At 42.6% G+C, this 26,145-nt stretch overlaps 1 protein-coding gene across 1 annotated transcript; it reads right to left on the bottom strand.

Moving 5' to 3' along the window:
• Positions 1–3,492: 3,492 nt before the first annotated feature.
• On the bottom strand, positions 3,493–24,628 carry UGT8 (UDP glycosyltransferase 8). Its single transcript, XM_054392401.1, has 5 exons — positions 23,807–24,628; positions 8,113–8,255; positions 7,140–7,216; positions 5,419–5,638; positions 3,493–3,856 (listed from the first exon to the last, which is right to left on the bottom strand). Exons 1-5 carry the CDS (start codon positions 24,626–24,628, stop codon positions 3,493–3,495), a joined length of 1,626 nt encoding a protein of 541 aa, XP_054248376.1.
• Between the last annotated feature and the right edge of the window lie 1,517 nt (positions 24,629–26,145).

Genomic DNA, 26,145 nt, shown 5'->3' with positions numbered 1-26,145 from the left:
CTCCCAGTCCTTACCCAAGCAACCTCCCAGTTTTATAGGACCTATCAAGATTATTTTTTCTTGTAATTAAAATTTTGACTTTAGTCTGTCCTAGCTGATCTTCAAATATGCAGGAATGCAGTGAAATGTTTATTTCCATGAAACTCAGATAATATATTATATAAAACTCCAGTAAAATTTGGGTTATGTCATGCAGTCAACAAGTATAAGCAAAACAAGGTGAATGGACGCTCACAAAAGTAACTGCCTCCTCTTCTTCTTCATCAGTATTGGTACAGAGATGCACCAGCTGTGAGATCTCTTCCAGTCTCAGCCTGGAATAAAAATGGCTAATCTGCAGATTTATGTTGTTTTAATTTCTGGACTTTTGTAAAGCTTTTGTCACAGTCCCCCACAACATCCTTCTCTCTAAGCTGGAGATTTGCTGGGTGGACCGTCCAGTGGATAAGAAATTGGTTGGATGATCACATCCCAAGTCAACGGCTTGATGTCCAGATGGAGATGGGTGACATCTCTCTTGGGATCAGTGCTGTTCAGTATCTTCATCAAGGATAGCGACAGCAGGATTGAGGGCTCCCTCAACAAGTTTGCTGACGATACCAAGCTGAGTGGTGTGGTTGGTAAGACTGAAGGATGTGGTAGGTGCCATTGAGAGGGACATGGATAAGCTGGAGAGGTAGGCTGAGGAGGATCTCACAAGGTTCAGTAAAGCCAAGTGCAAGGCCTGCACCCAGGCTGGGGCAATCCTTGAGATCAATACAAGATGGGGGATGAGGAGATTGAAAGCAGCCCTCCAGAGGACTTGATGGTGCTGGTGGACGAGAAGCTGGACATCAGCCAACAGTACACATCAGAGGCCTAGAGCAGCTCTGCTCTGGGAACACGCTGAAAGCTGCAGTTGTTCAGGGGGAGAAGGCTCCGGGGAGACCTTATAGCTACATTTCCCTATCTGAAGGCAACCTACAGGAAGGCTGTGGAGGGACTGATTAAAAGGCCTTGTAGTGATAGGATAGGGATTGGAAACTGGAGCAGGGTAGATTTAGGTTGGACACAAGGAAGAAATTCCTTACAATGAGAGTGGCATAATACTGGTATAGGTTGCTCAGGGAGGCCATGGATGCCCCCTCCCTGGAGATGTTCAAGGCCAGGTTTGATGGGGCCTTGAGCAACCTGCTGTAGTGGGAGCTGTCCCTGCCTATGGCAGGGGAGTTGGAACTAGACGATATTCCCTTCTATGACTCTATTAATATAAACTCTAAAACACTTAAACAGCCTTAAAGGAACTTGGTTAAGCACTCCATCCGTCACTTGAATCAATGTTCCTACAGGAAACAGATCTACATGCACAAAACGTAATCATTGTATAATTCAAGTATGGATTATGGTATATGCTGAGAACAAAGAATCTGTGTACCCTAATAAGAATCCACATTTATATACACTCACATACAGAGGACTTCAAAGTAAACAGCATTCATTTGAACAAAAATATACTTCCAACAACAGAATTTCTCTATTAAATCCATGTTTATTGCTTAAGTTTTATCACAGTGGAGATTAAATTATGCTTAATCATCCGGTCAGTGCTTTTGTACCTTCTTCAACGCCAAAAAAAAAAAAAATACATTTAAACCAAGTCATTCATACACTCGAAGTTCTTAATACCACCCCACCATTCATCGCCTCTGTGTGCTCCTTTAGTTGCCACAAACTGCAAGATTGTAAAAAGGTTTAGCTAATAGGCTTATTTATAATACCATTTTCTTCAAGTATTCAGAAAGCAGTACAAGAAGCTGTACTGTACATTAGAAACGTATCTGTACTGTTATTTATTGCTATAGGATAGAGGCTCCTGATGGAATGATAGTGAAATATTGCATCACTGTGTATGAAGATGATCTCAGCATCCTGCATCTCATCACAGCTCTTCCCATGTTAGTGAAAGACACTAAGCTAAATGGGTTGCTTTCCTTCCTCTTTCAGGCATGGGATTTCAAACCACAAATAAATAAAGCATACACTCACAACGCGTGTAGTGCAAATTCCAAGTAAACAGAATGACATGGAAATAAACTCATAGTTGCCAACGCTGGTTGAGCAGGGCGGGTGTGATTTTATGCCCGGCGCCCTGCCTCCCCAACCCTTGGTGCGCACCACCGCCAGCGTCCCACGTCGGCGACAATGATTGAAGGAGATTGTTGCAGGGAGGGGCTAGAAGCAGGGCAAAGGGGGACACGACCACCTCTGCAAACCTAGTGCCTGGGAGGCCAGGCTTCAGCCCACACGTCCCGTCACACCGCAGGAGGAAAGCTGGTCACCCACCTCCCACATCGGAGAAGTCGTATTGGCAACTACGTGAAAGATGGATTGCGTGGCCCAGACTAAAAAAGGTAGTACTTTTTTTTCCCAGGTACAACCATTGAAAGAGAACACCTACAACACCGTGATTTAGAAAGAACTTAATAATAATGAGAACTAATAGGAAAGACATTCAACTCTGGGGTGAGAGGGGGTGTTTGTTGTTCTTTTTTTTGTCATACTGCTTTGATTCTGCACAGCTCTGGGCCATTACAACACCTTCTGCACCGAACACAGGGCTACATTTTCTTTCCGTTGTTGTTGCTGTTTGTGTCATTTCTTCGCCTTAATTATGCAAATCTACTTCCCACACAGCCATCTTTTAAACTGAAATTAACCTCACTAATATTTTCATTGCATAAACTTGTATCTGCAGAGAAAGGCAACAGAAAATTTTGCATCCATTAAAAATTAGGACGTATCATAGACTTACTCAAGACCCTTTTCTCCAACGTACTGGTAGTGAGCAGAAGACTCATGCAGCTTATCAGTAAAACAAGTACATATTTTTGCCATTTTTCCTCAGTGCTCATTTTAAGACTTTTTTTTTTAATGTCTGTGTTCTCAGTCTGTACCTTCCTATTTTTTGCACAAAAACCAGGGAAAAAAAAAAAAAAAACAGTTTGTTTGGGTTTTTTTTAACAGCATCCTTACACAACATGTTGAACCTTCCACAAAGAAAACACAGAATTAGCACTGAAGTTCTCTCAGCTAAGAGATGGATATATTAAAATAATAACAAAGGGGGGGAGGGAGGGGCAGGGAAACAACTCTGCAAATAAAAATAAACCTCTCCTCCTTTGGGACACACATTTAGCTTTTAAAAACTGAAAATCCATAAATATGATCACTGAATAACTTTAGAGAATTAAGGCTTCTAAAAACTTCAGTGCCAAAATAGCCTCTCTGCATCAGTATTAAGAATAAAATATGTTCCATTTTAGGTTGTGCTTGCCTTTTCTGTTTCTTAAAGGACTTTTCTTAGTTCCATAGAATCTTGTCACATAATATTACATACTGAAGGGGAGCGTTAGAACTGCTTATTGAGGTTTTTAAGTAGTTGTTAGACTAAGTTACAGCGATAAAATTCGATTACTGATCTGATTCAGGGCTACTTTACATGGGGCTGTTGGTTCATTTCACCTTTTTTTCATGTTTAATGTGGCCATTTCTTCTATACTTGCCATTTGGGATCCCATTTTGGTAATGTCCATTGACAGCGCGATGTTTGTCATTTGACCACAGGTGTTTGCTTTGTTTGAAGATAAACTTTGTTATCCTGGCCAAAATATAATAAAGTAAGGCAGCACCCACTAGTAGGACAAAGGCAATATCCAGTAAGAAATACTGATATAAAGAGATGCTGTAAACAGCGGCACGTAGATGCTGGGCTCCGTTGTGGCGGAGGATGTAGTTAATCCAGTACACAGTTCGGTTAACGGGGTGACCGGGTTGGTCTTTGTGAATCTCAGACAGCCTCTGGGCCCGCTGGCGGTAGCTGCATGGAAGAACAAGAAAGAAAAGGCAAAAAAAGGAAAAATGGTTGTCAGTGCTGTGAGCAAGGCGAGCCTGCCAACACCTAAACAGGCTTAAGCATCTCCAGATCAAACGGCGCATTACCGTGGGGCGCTCGCAACCAGCAGCGTGCAGGAGGCTAGACAGGGCAGCTAATCTGCCTTTAAATCAGTCCTTGCAGCTCAGGGGTGAAGAGTGACTAGAAAACCAGACCCATGTTGTGACTAAAGGCAGAAAAATCCACCCTCCAGCAAAGCCATGAAGAGCCAAGATGACCTGACCTGCCAGAGGGTAATCTTATCTAATCCAAAATGAATCCAACCAAGTGAGATGCATTTGTCCTTCCCACTGTAAAGTGGCAACATATCCTGTCTAACACATAGCTCATTTATGGTATTGTGCAACACAGAACAAAGAGAGAAAATCCTTTTTGTTTGCACAATAAATTGTTTTTACTCAGGTCCAGTGTTCAGCCTCAATTTTTTTCTTTTTCTCTGTCCCCAGAAGCTGGTCATGTCAGATCCCTCCTCTCCCACCTTGCCACAGTGATGACAGGTTATTTATGCAAGACTTGCTTTATACCCAGGACGATTGCACAAGGGAAAGGTGATGCAACTGATGTAAGCATCAAGATCTCTTTAGCAACACTCCCCTTCGCTGTAGTTCTGCTGCTTGCTCCTTCCCAAGCCAAGCACCCCTTAAAGCCTTTGCTCTCATGAAAGCAGGAAGCATTGTCAGACCCCACTGCAGAACTACACCCAGCCCAAAACAATAAACCAACAGCTAACACATCCTGATTTTCAATCAGGAGATGGTCTGAACATCACAGATGCTTAAAAAGGAACAATTCAGAACAAACTTGTGAAGTGACTCTGCTTGCACTTGAATATCCCTGGGCAAATTACTCTGCTGGAACTAGGAAGAGTTATGAAACCCAGTTTGTCAGCTTTTCCTTATTCCATCTGATTAACAAAGAAACAATGATAAAAAAAAACAGACTGCAGTCCTCATATCCATAATAATTTGTTAGAATATTGTCACTGCAAATAAACACAAATGACCTTTCTGACCTTAAAACAGATATGACTGGCCAAAAAAGTAGTTTTTTTTTTTCAATCAAATCATGGGACTTCAGAAAGAGTCACTCCACATTTTTAAGCTACAATCCAAACAACTGTAGAGGTGTATTTGGCTCCAGGTCCCTTAGGCAGCACAACAGATTGCTAAACATGGAATAAGCAAGACACAAAAGAGCAACAAGCAACAAAGAATAAGTCAAGACAGGTTTGTTTCTATAACCTTTCTGCCCTTCACATGGCAACTGTCACAAAAAGCAAGCAAGACCGTTGAGTTTTGGTGTGCTGAGTAATGACCTTAGTACCTACCCAGAAACCTCAGCAAGTGAGTAATCTCCTGAAACAGCCGTCCAAAGACTTGCCCCAACTGTGCACACAAATAAATCACAACATGCACAAACATTCTGTACATGCACATTTAACCTGTAACAGTAACCTACAACACAAACAACGATTGCTCATTCCATACCTGGGATCATTAATAACTTTTACTAGGGCTTCATACAGCTCCTTCTCAGTGACTGTCTTCCAGTTCAGCAATATTCCCATGCCTTTGGCCTGCACACGAGTCATAGTATCATAATGGTCTCCAAAAAGGGGAATCCCCACCACTGGGACTCCATGGTACATGGTTTCAAAAATGCTGTTCAAACCCCCGTGGCTAAGAAAAGCTTTAATGTTAGAGTGACCTGAGAACAGAAGAGACATGAAGATTAAAAAACACCAAACCAACAACAAGACCAACAAGATTTACATCTCCTTAATGTAAAGTTATTGAAGCAATTAGGTGCAACACTTGTCACTAGGTTTCTAAGCCTGCAATTCAGAAAGGTGAAAATGAATGCAACTCATTCTGAAGCTTTCCTTAAACTTCATCTGCTGAAATTTCATACATTTTAGATGGCTTCCTTATAATGAGAGAGAGGGAACTGCCAAAGAAAACTCCCATGTATAAAAGTTGTACAAAACTAATGGAATTTTAAAACATTGTTTACTCTCAAGAGGCTGGAGGGGGTGACTACAACCAGTTCAGCAGTACAAATTACATTAGGAAGAGAATCTTTTTCCTCATTATTCACAAGAAATACAGGCTAATTACAGGACAAATGATGTTACATTCTCTCTGAAGCTTCACATGCTTTACTTCAGGCTAGCAAGATCTGATAATAATGATAACAACCTTATGTAGTGGAAAAATGAGACTGCCTCAGAGCAATTTAGTAACCACAACAAATCTACCTGCTCTAAAAGTCCTTTGCGTAATCACTACATTCCGACAAACACTCCAGCTGACATGCACACAACCCACCCGGTGCTCAATGAAGTCATCAGCACCTAGCACACCACTGGAGCTGCTGTGTGAACATAGAACCACCCACCAGGGTCTCTTGGTTCTGCACTTCAGATACCCTTTCACTAAGGAGGAGTGGAAGGGAGGGGGAGGAGGAAATAAAAAAATACATAGACTCTAACAGTCGTTACCATAAGAGAGGAGAATACCAAACTTTATCTCCACACTTGAAAAACTGCAATACCTCAAGTTAAACAGAACCATGCTTTTTCATAACAGAAAGTGACAATTGCAGTCATCCATTCCATAAAATGGAGATTGAAAAAAATTCCTACTTATTTATCTTTAATTGTTGTTGTCTCGAAGTACTTCCGTGGTATACAAGACACTTTGCCAAAGCCAAACAGTCTTTAGAATAAATATATCCTTCCACCTTATTAACTTATGGAACAAAATGGAGATAGCACCAAGGTCAGATAATCAACATCAGCAAGGTCTTTCACTTCATATAAGAATCATACAATCATAGAATGGTTTAGGTTGGAAGGATCCTCGAAGATCATCAACTTCTAACACCCCTGCCATGGGCAGGGACACCTTCCACGAGATCAGGTTGCTCAAGGTCCTGTCCAACCTGGCCCTGAATACCTCCTGAAACCATCCACAACCTCCCTGAGCAACCTGCTCCAGTGTCATCTTGGAATTCTATCAAATCTATATTCTTGTTCTATGGCTTCCATTACAAAAATTAGCTTTAGAATGACTGCTAATTCAGTTGAATATTGTTGGAAGAGCAACACCTAAACTTAAGTGAGAAGTAGTAACATGAAGGTTGGAACTTGATGATCTTAGAGGTCTTTTCCAACCTTAATAATGCTGTGATCAAAACAGATACTCACCAAGAAGGTCATTTTGTGGTAGCCATTCTATAAGCTTGGTATTGTTGCCCAAAGTTCTTGGTTTGTTTCCTGAAAACCTAAAAACAATAAAAATCAAACAGAGGCTGAGTTATCAAGATGTCCAAAAGGGATCAACTCATACCAGAGATTCAAACTAAATCCATGAGCCTGAAGCAGATCTTCATTTATATGGGACACTCTTTACTCATTATTACAAAAATAGCAAAATAAGCTCAAGCAAAATGCTGTATGCAGCCCAAAACTTCTAACTTCATATTTTCATCATTCAGTTTCCTTGCAATCTGCCTTGCAACACAGTATTTTCTAGTAACATCATATAGCTCCTTCTCACAACATATCTAGCTCTAAGCACTGGGACTAGCAGGAGGATTTATAATTTCTCCATGCTTTCAAGTCCATGGTTTTACTGAGAATTCTGGCTGGTACTAGCTAAGTAACTCCACCAAGAATATCTCAGCCCACACAAATACTAATCAACACCAGGCATTCCCTTTCAGTTGCCCAGTATCCCATAGCTCCTGATTATTGCCCCTGTCTTACTTTAGAAGCAATTACTAATACCAGGAAGGTAAAGGCTGACAGCTCAGCTTCTGAGGCAAGAAGCTATTGATGACAAGCTTGGGATCAGACTGTGAGACAAGTGGATTTTTCTTGCTCAGTTGCCTGGAACCCAGTGGCAGTGTCACAAACACTGTAACCTCAGTCTTTCTTTTCACTCTTCCCAATCCTTCTAGAATATAAACTGAACACAGGAGCATAACCTATGCCTTATATTGGCCACAAAATTATTGCTCCTCCTTTCTACCAGGGACAACAACATTTCCAGAAAGAGAGTCTTTCAAAAGTCAAGTCCTCTACACCACCCCAGACCGCCTCAATCTCAATTTCTGCAACTCCAGAGCAAGATGGCACAATAGGAAATAAGGGTGTTTCAAATCACCATCGTACTCACCTCCAAATCACTCTCTGAGGCAGCCTTGCCAGAGCATGTGCTAACTTATTGGCTATATCTTCTGACAGGTATTTCACTCCAGCTCCAAAAGAGACGAGGACAAAGCCATTTTCATTAGCACCATTCACCCATGTCTGGAGATCCTGTTAAAGTGAAAACTTGTACTGAGCACTAAGGAAGCAGGGCTAAAACACAGGAACAGACTCAACAAACAGTGCTTAGGAAGAACAATTGTTGGTCTCTGTATTACTTCACAAGCCAAGATTCAAAAGTCATAAATCTTTTAGAAATCCCCAAGCCCAAGGACCTGGACATTCAGAACAGGCTCTGAACAGCAAAACTCTTCCGGGTTTGCTCCAGGTTCACTATTAACCACCCCTTTCAGGAGGCAATTTGTTCTTAACTGAGCAGTTGACACACATTCCCAAGTCAAGGCAGTACATTTTAAACTTAGCTACATAAACAGACCTATCTCATAGTACCAGTCTCCAAGTATTGTACAGCAAATAGCCTGTGACTTAACTGTGTGATTTCTAGCCTTAAAGGAAGTGAGGGCACTTCAAAAGGGTTGAGTTTCTTTCATTTATACGAAAATAATAAATGTAACTTAAAAGATGCCGGGGCTTCAAAACCCACTCAGTTTCCAGTATTTCAAGGAGTAAGGAAATATTGTATCTGTATGGCCAGCATGGGGTGGATGTCCTTCTTCCTTGTACCCATACACTTTTATCACCTTCTTGTAGTATGTGGTGACAGGACAAGGAGCAATGGTTTGAAGCTAGAGCAGGGCAGATTTAGATCGGACATTAGGAAGAAATTCTTTATTATGAGGGTGGAATGGGGTGCCCAAAGAAGTTGTAGACACCTCATCTCTGGAAGCATTTAAGACCAGGTTGGGTAAGGCTTTGAGCCCATGGCAGGGATGATCTTTAAGGTCCCTTCCAACTCTAGCAATTCTAGAGTTCCCTGATCTTACATCTAACTGTGTGCCTCTTCCACAGCAAGTTACCAGAATTACATTAAACAGACACAAGTGTAATGAAAGCCAAAGTCCTTTGCATGCTTCAGCTCATACTCCTAATTACTCTGAAACTGAGTCTCTTTGTTTCACCATTCTAGCTGATCTTCTCAACTCAAAGGCTGTCTCATCTTAGGCACGGAATGCAAGATGAAACTCCTTTCCTTCTGCTGCACAGAGCTTTGGGACTCACCAAGGGATGTTCAGCCTATGTATGCATGGTCACCCCACATACAACCACAGCTGGTCTGGGGTTTCATTGCACTGAGCACCTCAGTGGGTTCAGCCACTGGCAATTCCTTCACAGCTGACGCTTCAGGCAAGCCGCAGTTAATTTGCAAAATCCAAACGCCAGGTTTGGCCTGGTGGCAACAGGGTTTGTGTCCCTGACAACAAGAGAAGCCAGTGGATGAACCAACAGCCACCAGGACAGGAGGGCTCTGCAGGGTCAGAGGAAAAACCATCCGAGCATACAAGAGAGCAGAGCTGCCAGCTACACGTCTCAGAAACAAGAACAACGTCATTTGGCTTCAAGCAGAGGGAAAAATTATAGAAAAAAGATAAAGGCTTCACTGTAGCCTTTTCTTTTTTGGATATGTAGATTCAAATTCTGGGGTTTTTCCAATGCAGCTGCTGGCAATTTCTAGCACTGATGTCCATAGGTCAACCTGCTGAAGAATATCTTGTATTTCCTAGGACACGGTTTAATTCTTATGGTCTCATCCAATTTAAGCATAGCCTGCTCAACACCAGTACAGCAATAGGAAACAAGTAAAAAGAAAATTAAGAGCCTTGTTCACAACACACCTCTTGTCCTGGCAAAAAACAGCAGGGCAGATAGTAACAGAGTAACTCTGTGCTATCCTATCTGAGCACAAAACCACAACAGCCACCACAAAAACCAGCAGGCATATCAGAGACCTGTAAATGACACTGGGGGGTGTGAACAGTGACAAAAGGGATTGCCATTTTCTCCAGAATCCATGCTTTTGCATTTTTCTTCATCCTTTTCCAGTACATTTTCTCGTCCTTTTCCCTTTTTTTTCCTATGTATATGGAGGAAGGAGTCAAAAAGAGAAAGGAGGGAAAGTGTCTGTGACCTGCCTTGAAGCTGAATCATTTATTACTGGCAGAACTTCTGACATGAAAGTTTCCAAGTGGTTTTGTGATCTATTTAAAATTTGTCCTTGAATTTTACTTAAGGACCCAAGGCATGCTGCAAATGCATATATGCACAAATTCACAAATGCAAATGCACAAACACAGGCTGGGCAGAGACAGGAGGGAGAGCAGCCCTGCGGAGAAGGACTTGGGGGTGCTGGTGGATGAAAAGCTGGAGACAAGCCAGCACCTTGTGCTGACAGCTTAGAAGTCAAGTGTATCCTGGGCTGCATCCCCAGCAGCACAGGCAGCAGGTCCAGGGAGGGATTCTGCTGCGCTGTGGTAAGACCCCACCTGCAGTGCTGTGTATCTGGGTAATGCTTTCAGCACTGCCTCCCAGACAAACCAGGGAGGCAATGGCTACAGCAACAGTGAGGTGGGACTGAAACCTGGCTGAACCGTGGGCTCAAATGATTGTGGTCTGTGGCACAAAGTCCAGCTTAGAGGCATGTTTGCTTTATCAAGGATGAAAAGAGAGCTGGCACTATTGTTTAAGTATTTCTCATTCAGCACAGGGAAGTCCTACCTGTGACTACTTCTGCTTGGTGAGACACATGATTTCTGCTGCTAGAGATCAGCCAGCTCTAGCTGAGGAAAGGCTCCCGATGCTGCTGCTCCTTCGTGCTTCATTAGAAATGTTGTGTGACTGCAAAACTCTCATGTAGTCACCATTATGTGTAAGGGTGCCTAATGGCAACATGTGCTTGCAGACAGAAGGCAGCTATGCCTGGGCTGCACCAAAAGTGTGACCAGCAGGAGAAGGGAGGGGATGGATTCTGCTCCTCTGCTCTGTTCTTGTGAGACCCTAACCTGGAGTACTGAGCCCAGCTCCGGTGCCCCCAGCATAACAGGGACATGGAGCTGCTGGAGTGGGGCCAGAGGAGGCCACAAAGATGATCAGAGGGCTGGAGAGCCTCCTTTATGGGGACAGGCTGAGAGAGTTGGGGCTGTTCAGCCTGGAGAAGAGAAAGCACCAGGGAGACCTTAGAGCAGCCTTCCAGTACCTGATGGGGCCTACAAGAAAGCCAGAAAGGATTTTTACAAGGGTATGTAGTGATAGCACAAGAAGGAATATATTAAGCATGAGGAGGGGAGATTTAGACTGGAGATTAGGAAGAAATTTTTGGTGAGGGTGGTGAGACTCTGGAATCAGCTGCCCAGGGAGGTTGTGGATGCCCTCTCCCTGGAGGAGTTCAAGGTCAGGTTGAATGAGGCTTGAGCAACCTGGACCAGTGGGAGGTGTCCCTGCCCATGGCAGGGGGATTGGAACTAGATGACCTTTAACACCCCTTCCAACCTAGCCCATTCTATGAATCTACGTAAATACAGAAGAGGTAAAAAGTATTTCCTTATAACAGCGTTTCTAAATCAGCATTCAAAAATCCATGTATGGTAACAAATAGCTATTAAATACTTAGAATTTTATGGAGAGGGAAAAAAAGAAAGGAACTTTACTATTTGCCACATAATCAGTCCCCCAACAAACAGGCTTTTGCATTTTATGGTTGTGCAATAGCAAATCAACCTGCTTCACATTCTTCTGGCTGATTTCATAGCCAAATCTTTGTAACCCTTCCCTTTGAAGGTAATCCCACTGCTTCAGTGGAACATCATACACACAATAGGGAACTTAAAATCTTGACAGGCAAGACAAGATCCTGTCATCAGGCTCAGAAGATGGCATTTGTTTGCCATATTAAATGGGATTACCTTTAAAAAAATAAAGTCAAGGAATACAAACTGGTTTATTTTGTATCAACTAAAGCTTATTATCCAAGTGCTCCTTCTCCTGACCCACTTCCTAAGTGTAGCAATGCACAAATGCTCTCAAACTGGGATCCAAGCAACAGAAGTTTGCATGGAAATGTTTTTATTAACTTCAGAAATCAAGCATGCTTCTCCAACAGACGGGGCCACACAAAGAAGGGACAAGTGAAATGAGGTTTATAATGCTCCAAGATGCTCAGGAGTGAGTCAACTCCTGTCCAACAGGTACAGAACCATTAACACAAGTACAACAGACCAGCCCAGATAAAACTGCCTACATGTCTGTCAGAGGTTTGCAGACCACATATGGATGATATTTGGCCAACCAAATCAGAAGTCCTCAGGGTTTCTTTTAGGATGCTAAGTTATAAAGAATGTGATTTTTTGACTCCTCAGTCAAGATCAAAAATGTCCTCTGCCAGCTGTTATAATAGACACCTTCCTTCCTTTGCATTCCCTCAATACCAAGCACCAGGCTTAACGAAACCACCACTCCAACACTGTACACTAAGAAGTTCCACAGACATGTAGGCTCATTCCCTATGCGTTCATCTCTTCCTTCTTCTTCAATCCACTTATACCTTTGACCTCCAGCACATTCTGTCTTCCAGATCTAATTATACACCACAAGAAAACACAGAGACAGGTTGAATCATTAGAACTGCCTTCCTTAAGAGTGGCCTTCCATGTCCAGGCAGCATTTTACAGCTCCTTGCTTGCAGCAAAGTGACCTCTCTTTGCCCAGTTTGAAAGGATGTTCAAGTTCACTGTAAATTCAGTCTGACTCAAATTATTAATGTAAGAGAAGTAAATGGAACTAGTCTAATGCACTATGTCCAGTTCTGGGCTTCAAGAAGGGCAGGGAACTGCTTGAGAAGGTACAGCAAAGGACCATGAAGATGAGAGGACTCGAACATCTTTCTTAAGAGGAGAGGCTGAGGGACTTGGAGCTTTCAGCCTAAATAAGAGTGAGGGGGGATCTTAGCAATGATTATAAATACTTCAAGGGTGGGTGTCAGGGGGATGGTGCCCAGTGATAGGACATGGGGTAACGAGCACAAACTTGAACATAAGGAGTTCCATCTAACCATGAGGAGGAGCTTCTTGACTTTAAGGTTGGCAGAGTCCTGGAACAGGCTGCACAGAGAGATGGTGGAGTCTCCATTACTAGACTCATTCCAAACCTGCCTGGATGCTGTGCAACCTGCTCTGGGTGAACCTGCTCTGGCAGAGGATTTGGACTAGATCTCCAGAAGTCCAACCCCTCTCATTCAGTAAGTCTGACCTTGACTCATTCTCTTTCACAAATTTGGTTGCCTATCAGCAGCATCACACAGAGATCACTATATTAGTAGGAGTGAAAGTTTCCATTATGTACTGGTCCTCCTTTTTTTTTTCTTTAGGGTATGGCACTGGTCTTTTTTTAAGCATGTGCTGGTCTTTCACTGAGGTGCTCCCTGTGCTTGCAAAGGGAGAATAAGCACTTACTGATCTATGCTGTACTATAGGCATGGGGGTAGGAATAAAAACTAAAATCCAATCTTTTTACCATTCTCAGACAGGAATGCTATTGTGCCAACCCTACTGTGTGAGCTTTGTTCTGTTTGATTTTCTAATTAGCTATTCTTAGCAGGCTCAGATGCTAAATGCACAGCTGTGAGTATAGAGTGAGGGCCCAGCTGGCAGTAACCAGTGGTGCCTAATACTGAGCTTTGTCTCAGATCAACGAAGTACACAAATACAAACATCACCGGGTTTAATACCCCAAGCTTTGCCTGTTCAGCTGCTCAATTCAAATGGCTAATAGCACAAATGCCTGTTCTTTGAATATGGTTGCAAACCACCCTTCCCCAATGAAGAGCACAGGCATACTATGCAACTTCTACTACAAAATGCTGCTTAGAGTAGACAAAACCAGATCTATTTCAAAATAAATAAATAAATAAGAAGGCACATGAAGTGACCTTTAGAAAGGAGATACTCACTAGAAAATAAAGAAAAAGGTACAGAGGCCATTTTTATTAGTGGCCTAACTTTTCCAGCATCATCTAAATAGTGTTTCTCTCGTAAAATATTTAAACGCGGTATTAAGCCACTTTTAATCTCATCTGAATTTTACTATAAAAACCCCACATTTCAGCACAGGCAACTAAAGGTCATACAGATGCCATTATATGACCCCTTCTATCACTGAACAAACAGGGTCCTGTCATACTATCTGAAAGTTCTGAAACAACATCTCAGTCAACAGCAAACCCAGAGAAGCACCGCCACTTTAGGCCAAGTATGCTCCTTGTACATACTTGCCATGAATTTGTAAATCAGTTTATAAATTAAAGCCTTCTAGTTTTGGTTATTTGCTATAACTGGCAAAGGGCATGGGACACCACAGCAAACACTTGACTCCACCACGCAGAGGATGGCTTGCACCTCCCTGACTCAACACATCCAGCTGCCTTCTGCTGCCTCAGCCAAGGTCTCTGCCTCAGCTAGCACGAATGTCACACTGAAGGTTATGTTTCTCACTAAATTCCTGCCACTTGCAAGGGCCACAAGGCAAGCATGCTCGTCTCATTTTATTCTTTTTATTCCTTTTTGTACCATCAGGCTCAGCGAGTTCAACTAGCAGAAGCCACACTGCTCCCTACCAGGAAGTGATCCTTTTCCACCCCCCTATTTCCTTCTGGATTCATTGAAAGTTAATTGTTCTCTGTCCTCAAGTACAAGTTGCTTTTGGCAAAACTTCTCTCTGTTGAGACCTTATAACTAAACATTTTTACTACTCTCTTGCTGCTTCGCCATTTATTCTGCTGTGTGATGTCAAAATGAAACACAAAGGGTAGAGCATTTGTAAAGTGTCAGCAAATTCATGTTTTGTCTTCCCTACATGTGCTGATGCTGGCTAATGTCTGTCATGTACTATTAAGATGTTAAATCTTATTCTAGTCATAAGCTCTAACTTACACAAAATCCATGCAGTTAATACTGTATTTTTTTATATTTGATGGTTCATGTTAGCATAGAGTAAGATAATTCCAAAACCCAAGACTCTGTAGACATTAAAAAGCATATTTGGTTTATGGCATTAGACTACATTCCTCTATTTTCTTGCTGGTTGAAGCCATGCTAACACTCTGATGGGGAACAAACTGTGAGATCTGAACTGTTTTCTCTCAAGACCCCCGAGCACTTAAGTGCATTATCATCACATACTAATCTAACAGTGCTACTGATGAAGTGGTGCTTCAATAGCATCAGACACAGATTCAGCCCCACTGAAATACAGTCTTCATCCTTTCGTTACTTCACAGTTGTTATATTTAGTATTTAGACTGCATATTTGGCTTATCAAAATGCACTGGGGAGGGGGAAGTCTTTAAAGCCTCATGAAGCTTTTCAATGTCTAAAATGTGGCATTTTCTCATCCCTGACCTCTGCAGCCCTTTCCCATTTAACATCCAAAGCAGACGGACCCTTTAAGTCCATGTAACTTTAAAGAGAAAAGCAATGCAGACTCCAAAACACAGACAAGAAACAGTACCACAAGCCTTTGTTTTTTCCCCCTGTACCTCAGCCCTCTCTAGAGTTACAGGAGTATCCAATGAAGCCTCCAAGAACAGAGCCTACCTACAACTAGAGGTCAACCAAAAAACTGCCACGCAAGTACTTCCCTGATGCAATGCTCTCCGTCAGAAATCCATTACTCACTGGGACCTTTGGCAAACGCCCTGGGAAAGCAACCTTGCCTTTCAAGTGAATGGAAGGCAGTTGAAAATAAAGAGGCTTGCCCTTCAAGAGAGGTTAGTAAAAGCACTGCAGAGAGGAGCAGGTGCAGAGGTATCCTGAAATCCAGGATTGAAATCAAGAACCTTGTTGATGTTACCCCAGAAGCAGTATTCTGTTAAAAACATACCAAAACAGCAACAACAAAACAACCAACAACAGCAAAAAAAAAAAAAAAAACCACCACCAACGAACACAAAGAAAAAAACAACAAACCCTAAGCAAGAAGCCCTGTTGTATAACTTGCAAGCCTGGAGAGAAAAGCTTGAGTATTATATGTAAAAGCATACCAGGGTTTTGTCAATCCTCCTGTAAGCAACAGTTAAGGAAAGAGTTCTAGGTACAGAGATCCCACTTAAAGAAAATCAGATCAAAGTAAAATGCAGTGAATATAGTAAGAAAACTGAAAAGCAGCTGAATTTTAAATCCACCCCTCTGCATTATAGATCCTGAAACACATAAACACACACTGTAAACCAGTTTAGGTGAGAAATTGTCTTTGATTGCTCTGGTACAACACCTGTGCTCTGTGGACGGCTGGAGATAGAACTTTAAGCTGCAACTTTGATTTAATAAAGGTAAATTGTTTTTAACTTCCTCTTCAGATTGAATAGCTCTTCCTTTTCCCTGGAGCTTACCTACTCTTTTGCCTCTTTGTAAAAAATATTTATAACAGAATTACAGAGATTTTCATATATTATTTATATATTTAAGCAGGCCATTAGTCATCACCCCTTCTTTAAGAAGCTTAAGATCATCTGGCTTCTGAGTCTGTGTTTAAGTGGCAAGATCTCACATCCCTAATTTCTTTTTCTGCTCCTATGCTTGGTTGGGGTGACCAGAATTGCACTCAAACTCTTAGGAGGGGCCTCATCTACGTGTATGTGTCCCTACCTTTGGGCAAAAGGCATGAGGAGAGACTGAGCATCACAGCAGCAATTCCTCAGTTTCTCCTCTTAGGGATGAATAAAATAAAACCACTTGGACAGCACTGTTAGTAACAGAACTTCTGTTCAAGGTGCTGTTGTAACCTTCAACAAGGTCACTGTCAGGACTGCTCAGTCAGGATATGAAAGATGACTTCAGGTCATCTGTAAAGTACATCCAATGAACTTGGGCACCGAAAAACGTTACTGTACACCAGGTTTCAGCCAAGCATGAACTGACTCCCTGAACCTAGGATTCCCTTGAAGGCAAGCTTTCAATGAGAACAGCATATTTGGAAGAGAGATGCTTTTTCAGGCAGAAAAGATAGATTACTGATTTTCCTAGCACTCTTCAAAAGGTCAGGTAAGAGATACCTAAAGCCACATCATGAAAGATGCTGCATACCAGGTGCTCTTTGCCACTAACACCACGGCAGGGACCCAGGCATGGGACTGTCCCTTCTCCTCCCCATCCATCACATCCAGTTCTCCCTCAGAAACCTCCATCCTCTCCTGCAGAGCCCTCACCACCCCAAAAAACAGCTGCTGTCTAGCACCAACCCAGCCACAGAATAAATACCCAAAGAGATTATTAGCTGAACACAAGTCACCCACTTCACTTAAATAGCCTTTAAGCAACTAGAACATCTGAAAAGTTGGCTCGAATACAACGGAATTATAATAATTGCTGCTCTTCAAAGTCAGGTTTGCACACATCCCAATTTCCCAAATTATATAAACTCAAGCATGTTCCAAAATACTACAGAAAAGAAATATGCCACTGGAAATAAGTTTCTATCTTCTGTTTCTCTACATAATGTTAGAAACTGTCCTAGAGTATGCTAGAAGTCAAAAACACTAGCCCTGCATCCTTTTCCCTGTCTTCCATGACTCAGCACTTACCTGTGTAGCTTATCATTCCAAATATAAGTGTAGCAGTGAAGCAAAAATAGACATGGTTCACCAATCTGGTCATACTGGAACACCTGAGACCGGAAACCACAGCAGTTTTATGTCTGTGGGTACCTGAAGAGCTGAAGCAGTGCTTACTTGTATAGCAAAACATCAGTCACTGCTGGGGGTGGGGGGAGAGGAGGTTTATGTGGAAGATTGCACAGCCAAAACACAGGATGATATGGTTCAGCACAGAATTTCCATAGTGCTCCATAATTGCCATCATCCTTAAAAGACTTTTCGTCTCCCCAGTTGACAATGACATGCATTTTAAAATAGCTTTACAGTTGCTTCACATCACCAAGAATCAACTGTCCAAGGCAGCTCTAGAAGAGCTATTGCCCAGACTTTAAAAAATAAAAAAATCCTCTGCTACAGTCTGCAAGAGCTGAGACTGTGTCCTTAAACTGGAATGAATGAGGAAAATACAAAGATTACAATGTCTCTTTATTCCTCCACCTAATTTTACCAGTGGATTCATCTTTAAACATATAAGTGTCAGCAAGACTCAGAGGGAAAAAACAAAACTCACACAACAACTCCAAAATATTTTTAGTGAAGACATTTCAAAGCCACCAATTTGTAGCACAGATCTGGATCTATATGGTAACAAGATGAGATAAGAGATGTACAAGGAGGAGCAAGTAAATTCCTGTAATTACTATTTGTTGACAGCAATGGTTGAAATGATAGCTTCTAATTCTGAAACATGAACAGCCTCCTTTGCAGCATAAATTTAATTTACTCAGGTACAGAAGATTAAGAAAAATACAGGATCACAGTATCAGAATGTATCAGAGGTTGGAAGGGACCTCAAGAGATCATCAGGTCCAACCCCTCCTGCCAGAGCAACTGTCTTTTGTTTCTCTTTTCCTATGAATGACAAATGGCTTTCAGCCCACAGTACCACCTCAAGAGCAGCATTAAAACAAGCACAGTATGACACACAGGTAGTTAAAAACTTTAAAAACTGTAGATTTGAAAAACCAACAGCTCAGCTTACAAACTACAGGGAATGCACCGTTTTAGTTTGTCGTTCTGTTGGTTTGTTGATTTGGTTGGCTGTTTCTTTTAACACTGACACGGTTTCTTTCAAGTACAACTGTATCCAAACTGCAGGATCCGTGCTATGTCCAAGCTCACCAACATCAACCAGTTGATGGGAAGGAGTCCTTTGGAGACACTGTTCAACTGCTTTTCCTGCAGCAAGGACTCCTGCTTGTTCCCACTGCCCTCTGTCCCCTCCTCATCAGGAAGGGTGTTTCCCAAGTCAGCTGCTTGAAGCATCTGTTGGGTTTCTACCCCAATTCAAGGACATATGTTATCAGGCTGATTAATGTCTATCTTCTTACCAACCTAGTAACAAGATACAAGTGATGTAACAGAGACTTCCCCACTGATTCCCAAAACGTGCTGCTTTAAAAAGCCAGCTTCAGCCAGCTTCACAAGATCCCTCTGGAGAAGTGTAATAAGGAAGAGACAGAGGAGACTTTTACTTTGCTAATGGCCACTGGCATTTACCTGCAAAATGCTGCCAGGTAGCACCGCATACTTAAACTATTAAGTCAGCCATGACCTTAAAGACTTGATATTCAGCCTGTCTCCAGCTCTTGATCTTTAAAAGCTAATTCTGCTCGTGCTGTCCTCTGTGCAGTTCGAAATACACTTCTTGGAGTTAACTATACAAATCCCAGGCTCTTCCCACCATGCCTTTAAGATTTGATTCGCTTAGGAGTGATGGGTGCAGCCACATTAACCATCTCCCTTTCACAAAGCATACTACACATGCAGGGAGCACCTTCTGCATTCAGACACTAACCAGTGAAAACAGCATGCTAGCTACCACAGAAGACAATTTGCAGTGTCTCTTGCCTTCACCAAGCTTTGTCTAGCAGTGATCAGCCCTTCCACCACAATGAAACAAGCGACAGGTTCTGTTCAGCTCCATCCACTTGCAGCAGGGTTAAGAGCAGCACAGGAGGAAATGTGTCACGATAGGGACTTTGAGTGACAGTCTGCGTTTGTAGGGGCCAGCCCAGCCCTGCTCTGCTGAGGAGCAGGCTGCCGCAAGCCGCCGCAGGGAGCCGGGCAGAGCGGTGACCTCCCAAGGACTCGCTGCTCTTCCTCTCGCAGGCTCTTGGCTCCCGCTGCTCGGCACGCTCGGCACTGCGACCAGCCGAGAGACACTGCGCCAAGCGCAGCCCGGCTGCGGGACACTGCCTCAGAGGAGAGCACAGAGGAGGATCTGAGCCTGGCAAAGCTGCCCGAGGCTTCTGGGCGAGCTGCAGCCCAAAGACACGTTTGCAGCGTGGGTGCTGCAGCCCAGTGCTGCATCCTGCAGCCACCACGGCTGGAGAGCTCAGCCATAAGCTGAGCTCAACCATGTCTGCCGTGCAAGTAGCTGCATCATCAGCTCCTGATGCTTTCTGGCCTGTGCAGACCAGTAAGGATATAGAATCATAGAATTGTTTTGGTTGGAAAAGTCCTCTATGATCATCAAGTCCAACCACTGACCTAACACCACCATGGTCATTATACCATGCCCCCAAGTGCCATGTCCACACATTTCTTGGACAGGGACTGCACCACCTCCCTGAGCAGGCTATTGCAATGCCTGACCACTCTTAGAGGAAAGAAACTTTTCTTAATATCTCCTAACACAATCTCAGGCCATTTCTTTTCATCCTAACACCTGAGATTAGAGAGAGAAGACCAACCCCACCTCACTCCCACCTCCTTCCAGGCAGCTGTAGAGAGCAATGAGGTCTCCCCTCAGCCTAAGGCCAGTCCCCTTCACAGTGACGCACAGGTAACATACGGTCCCTGCCGAGACTGCAGCCTGGCCCGACCTGTGCCCCGTGCCAGCACAGCAGAGGCTCTGCATACACTGTCCACACTCCAGCAGCTTGGATTGCAGGCCCAGAGCTAACATGCCCCCATGAAGCATGTCACTTAAAAAGACCAAATGCTGCTACAGACCCTTCTGTTCTCCTATCAGACACCAGCAAACATTTGATTTGCAGGTAAAATAAAGCTTGCAGCTAAAAAGCCTCCAAAACAGAACTAGTTTACCTGCACCAAAAATACAGAGACCCTGCATGCAGTAAGTGGGGAAGGGGGGAATTCATAAAATCTCTCCATTGCCCTGGAACAAAATAATAGCTTAGAATGGGTATGCAGGAGCCCTTGCTATGCTCTACTTTCAACGCTGCTCTAACTTTTCTTTAAAGTTTAAATAGAACACGTGCAGATTGAACAACCACAGAACAGAGCTACCACATCCCCTAGAATTAAATAACAGCCATATCCTAACAGTTTCAAAGGCATTGGCCTTTGTTTCCTCTTTAATGATTCCTCTCTGTCTTTTCTCTTCAAGTTGTTTATCACTAGCAGAAAACTGGAGCTTCTCAGGTAGGTGTGAATTCTGATGTAGTTAAACAAACTGAGATTTTGTTGATGGTTTTTTTGGTGTTTGTTTTGGGTTGTGGTGGCTATGGGTTTTGTTTGGCTTTTTTTGTTTGGATGGTTGTTTTTTAGGGGAGGTGGTGAAAAAGGAAAAAAGTAATTGCAAAACAAAGTAGTTGTGCCATTGCTGAGGTTCCTGGTTATTTTGTGTCAAGTAGCTATTTTGTACTTGAAAACTCAACATGGATTTCTATTTTTTTTCCTAATATTTCTCTACCAGAAAAAGTGGACTAGGTACTTACAAGCAGTGCTGGAGAACCTAAAAAACCTGAATGGCTTACAGAACAGCTTCAATTTGCCTGCTAATACTGTTAGCCCCAGCCACATGTTCCTCTTTTCTGATGATCACCTCTGGGCAGAAACATAGCTTTTATTTATGAGGATCACAGAAAGGTGCTTCTGGCTTACCTTAATGCACCAGGCCAAAAGCAGCAGAAAATAAATTAGCAAAGGCTCCTGTCCTCAGAGATGCAGCAGTAGCTGAAAAGTCACAGCACTAGCTATCCAATTTACATCTGCCAGAACCAAGCAATTTTATGAATTTTACCTACCTGTTCAGTAAAAGCCAAATACCTAATAACTTACCTACAACACACACCACAGTGGATTATGTGTAACAGTTTAGGCATGGGCAAATGATATATATAAGATGAAAACACTCACTTTGTCTTTCTTGCATTCCATCAAATGCTGTGCTTACAACACTAAGAATTAATTGCCTGATAAAACTGAAGAGCAGATAAATAATGTCAAACAACAATGATCAAACAACTACAGGAAAGTTTCTCCTCCTCGCTGTAATAAATATTTTTCAGCAAGTACTCTACCTAGAGGTCTATTTCAAGGTCACTGTCAGCCTTGCTATATTAAACATTTTACTGTTTCACCTTCTTGCATATGATATTGTAACAAACTAACATGTGTGGTTCCAGTCTAAATTTAGAAAGTAGACAAATATATTCTCAGAAGGTTCCAAACATATACATGTGTGTATACAAATATATTTCTCTGTACTTATACATATGCACATCCCTATAGCAGACACTGAAAGATAACTGATCCTTTCATTTTACTTCCACTCCATTTTATAGCAAAAACAGTGTTTGCTTTTGAGGACGGTTAATTTTTTACCCTAAAGGCCAATTTACAGAGACAAAAAGTAGATAGTGTTAATGTAGTGCCCAAATTTATCATGCAGTGTTAATATAGTGCCCAAATTTATCATGCAACAAAGACATCTTTCTTCCTACAGAACAAGCAAATATCATTTTGAAGAATCAAGAATTTTGAACCCATCCAGGAAGTTTTTCCTGGAGAGAAACAGGGTTGAATTTTGTTCAGATGGCACAGGGGTACCTTATGTAGCTTTCCCAGGATATCCATGCAGCCTGATGTTTCCTAAACATAACCACACTAATGTACACACAAGAAGATCAGTTAGAAGCAGCACTTTAAGGGTCATTTCATGATACCTTGGAACACAGACAGTGTATGCTGGGATATAACCAGCAGCATGTTCGAAGTGCAATTCCAAGTGCTTGCTCTCATTCAGCTCAGATACGTTTGAGGCTGAACAGGGGAGGAGAAAAGAGATGACGGAATTGGCTCAAGTGCTCAACATCCTGCAGCCCAAATCAGAGAATTGTTTGATGCTTTGAGTTGGTGAAAATGCTATGAATATTGCCAAGCCAAGAATAAAAAACATAAAAAAAAAAAAAAAGAACCAAGCCATCCAGCCTTCCACAACCACTTGGCAGAGAAAAGTGGGCCTGGCAGCTTTCATGTGAAAAAGCAAAGGTTGAAAAATCCATTTTTAGAAACAAATTGTCAAGCACTGCAGGTCTACCTACCTAATTATCGCCCAGCCAGAAGCATCTATTAATAATTATCTCCAAGAGCTAGTTATTTACGTATACATAAAGAGAAGTGGGAGTGACATGATTTTCTGTGAAATTTTGTTCCGCCTGTCACTGACCATTGTGTTGCTAAACAGAGGCACCCTTGGCTATCAGGTAGCAAAGATCACATGGCACACCGAAGTAATCAAATTTAATTATTAATCTGTGCAGCCAGGATTTCTGGAATCACTCCAGTCACTATCACTAGTTCTGTCTGAAGTTCAGAACTGGATGCTCAGCAAGTGTATGGTAGAATTTCATATTTGAGTACAACACTGGTGTCATTTATGTCATAGATTCATAGAATGGATTGGGTTGGAAGGGACCTTGAAGACACTTCCAAATACCCTGCCATGGGCAGAGACACCTTCTACTAGCCCAGGTTGCTCAAGGCCTCATCCAACCTGACCTTGAACATCTTCAGGGAGGGGGCATCCATGACCTCCCTGGGCAACCTGCTCCTGTGTTTCACCACCCTCAATGTAAAGAATTTCTTCCCAGTATCTAAATCTTCCCACCTCAAGCTTCAATCCATTCCCTCTCATCCTATCACTACAAGCCCTTGTAAGAAGTCCCCTTCCAGTTTTCTTGAAGGCCCCTTTCAGGTCCTGGAGACTGGATTTCATCAACCAACAACAAAAGCCACTAGATCCTGCTTGAATCTGCCATTCATCATTGAAGGTCAAGCAGATAGCACAGGAATAAAGCTCAGCAAACCTTACTTCTGGCAGAGGGCTGGCTGGTTTGGTTAGGATTCCTCCCACATAAACAACATTGGGGAGCGTAGGTCTCGGAAACTCCAGTGCTACATCAGTACAAAGCATCCACAGGCTGGATCCATGAACCAAGTCATACATGGACCGTTCTGGCAGAACCTTGTGTTTCTGCATTATCCTTTCGTATTTTGGCAGAACCAAAAAACTGACTCCAAATCTTGAAATAAGATAAACAACAGTATTTTTAATCCTCTCCCATAGGTTCATGCGATCTGTGAGCAGCGAGTTAAATTCTGGGACGTAAGACAGGGGAGCTGGAGCACCCACTTCGGCTGGATACCAGAGGCCAGTGGAAAAGACGGCATATTTAACCCCTAAAAGATGAGCTATGACAAATCCACACATCTCGTTGGGATCGACCAGGAGCAGGTCAAATTTTTCCTGTTTGAGGGCTTGCATGAGGTTTCGGTTGCCAACGATCATGTCACAGTTCTTGGAATAGCGGTCCAGGATATCGAAGAGTTCGAGGGCTGTCAGCCTCCCCGAGAAGATACTCCTCATCTTGGACTGGAGAAAATCATCCGAGGTGCTGCTGTTAAAGATTCCTGGGTAGCGCTGAAGTCTATAGTGATTAGATGGAGGAATCTCTCTGCCCTCAGAGAGGAGAAACACTGTCTGATGACCTTGGTCATACAAGGCAGAGGCCAGAGTCTTGAAAATATAAAGATGGCTTTCAAACATAATTGGCGGCACGACAACGATTTTGGCAGCCCTTGCTATCCCAACAGCACTCCACAGGAGAATGAAAGCTGGAGCGTATGGCTTCATAGCTGAAAGGAGAAAGAAAAGCATTACATCAACAGCAAACAGGTTGGTGTACTACCTGGGAATTTTAAAAGGTAAGCTTTTAAGTGGGACAGCCACATCATATCACATCTCCCTAAGACATCTCTGCAGCTGTCACGGGGAATAAGAGAGATGCTCAGCACCAGAACATATTTAGTAGTGCTTGGTTTCCAGCAAGATCTACCTTTCCCTCTCCCCCACTTTTCCCTCCTGTGAGGCGTAGGCAAGAGTTTTCTTCCAACACAGGTACCAATAGTACACCTGCAGTAAATGGCAAGAAAACCAGTTCAGACAAGAAGGCTGGTACCCTCCAGAGAGGCCACGTGCACCACTTAGAATTACATATGCCACCCAATAGCTCAAAGATCTTGAATTCAGATCCTACTACATTTGGGACTATATTTAAAAGCACAACTACACTACTGCCATAGTAATAATTATGTGACTAAGAAAGATGCCAAGTTCAAAGACCTGAAGTCTAAAATCCTGCATTTACTCACACAAGACCCAAAGGATGCACTGGTGATTTTCAGTGCAAATGATTTAAGACGACTCCTTTATAAATACAGCTCACTCTTGCCCCCTCCCCTGGAACTTCTAATACTTCCATTTTAGTTTTGCAGTTCAAGCACACCACACATCACGCTACTGTTAACGTGATTATGCACATTTCTACCACAAGGTCCTGTCTGATTGTCATCCACAGCCTTCAAGCTGCCCTCCTTCAAGTTGCAACTCTCTGTTCTGATTTAAGGATAATGTTTTTTCTTCTCTCTTATTTTCATAGATTTCGATGGGAATAAAGAAGAGATAGATAATTCTTTTTCTCCTAAAAGGACATGCAAAGTCTTTTTTTTTTTTTTTTTTGTACCAACACTGATCAGACAGATAGGAGTGGAAAGTCAAAATCTGGCAGGAAGATGCTGCCATCAAGTAAGAACCAACTTAAGTACTTTGAACTTTCAAAAGTTACACTTTGTGTAGGAGAGCAAGTGAAGGAGTTAGTACTTCATATGTAAACATCACAACTTCCACTGAAGCACCATTAGAAATACTTGATTCCGAACCTGCTGGATGCAGCACTCGACCATGAACTCTAACCTATGCTGAAAGCCTCACAGCTCCTGACAGAAGCAGGCTGCCACAGAAAGGAAAAATACCTTTTCTCCCCTGGGTTTTGTTGCATAAAGCCTTTAAAACACTGCAGGCACCAGATGAAAGCAAAGCCCATTAAAGCACAGAGAAGTCCTCAGTCACTTTAACCCTCCTAGGACAGAGAAACAAGTGCAAGCCAAACCAAACAACCTGCTGTTTTCTCCTGCCAACACAATCCACATGGAAACTTGAGTCTGTTGCAGTGTCCTTCATAAATAGGCACAACAGAAACAGGTAATGTTGCTACTCAGTCCTTGTGATCTCCTTATAGTGTAGTCTTACAACCCTTCTACAACAATCTAACCAGCTGCTCAGGACTTCAGATTTGTTTGTTGGCTATGTGG

Source organism: Indicator indicator, chromosome 25 (genome assembly GCF_027791375.1).
Source record: "Indicator indicator isolate 239-I01 chromosome 25, UM_Iind_1.1, whole genome shotgun sequence".
NCBI lineage: Eukaryota > Metazoa > Chordata > Aves > Piciformes > Indicatoridae > Indicator > Indicator indicator.
Note: the sequence above shows the minus strand (reverse complement) of the source record. Positions and strands in the feature narration are given on the sequence as shown.

Excerpts from the sequence above, each read along its gene's own strand:
- UGT8 (XM_054392401.1), bottom strand. The coding sequence starts at position 24,628 with ATGAAGCCATACGCTCCAGCTTTCATTCTCCTGTGGAGTGCTGTTGGG. Across the intron at positions 8,256-23,806 it reads CAGCCAGCCCTCTGCCAGAA|GATCTCCAGACATGGGTGAA; the intron begins GTAAGGTTTGCT and ends TCACTTTAACAG. Across the intron at positions 7,217-8,112 it reads CCTCAGAGAGTGATTTGGAG|GTTTTCAGGAAACAAACCAA; the intron begins GTGAGTACGATG and ends TATTGTTTTTAG.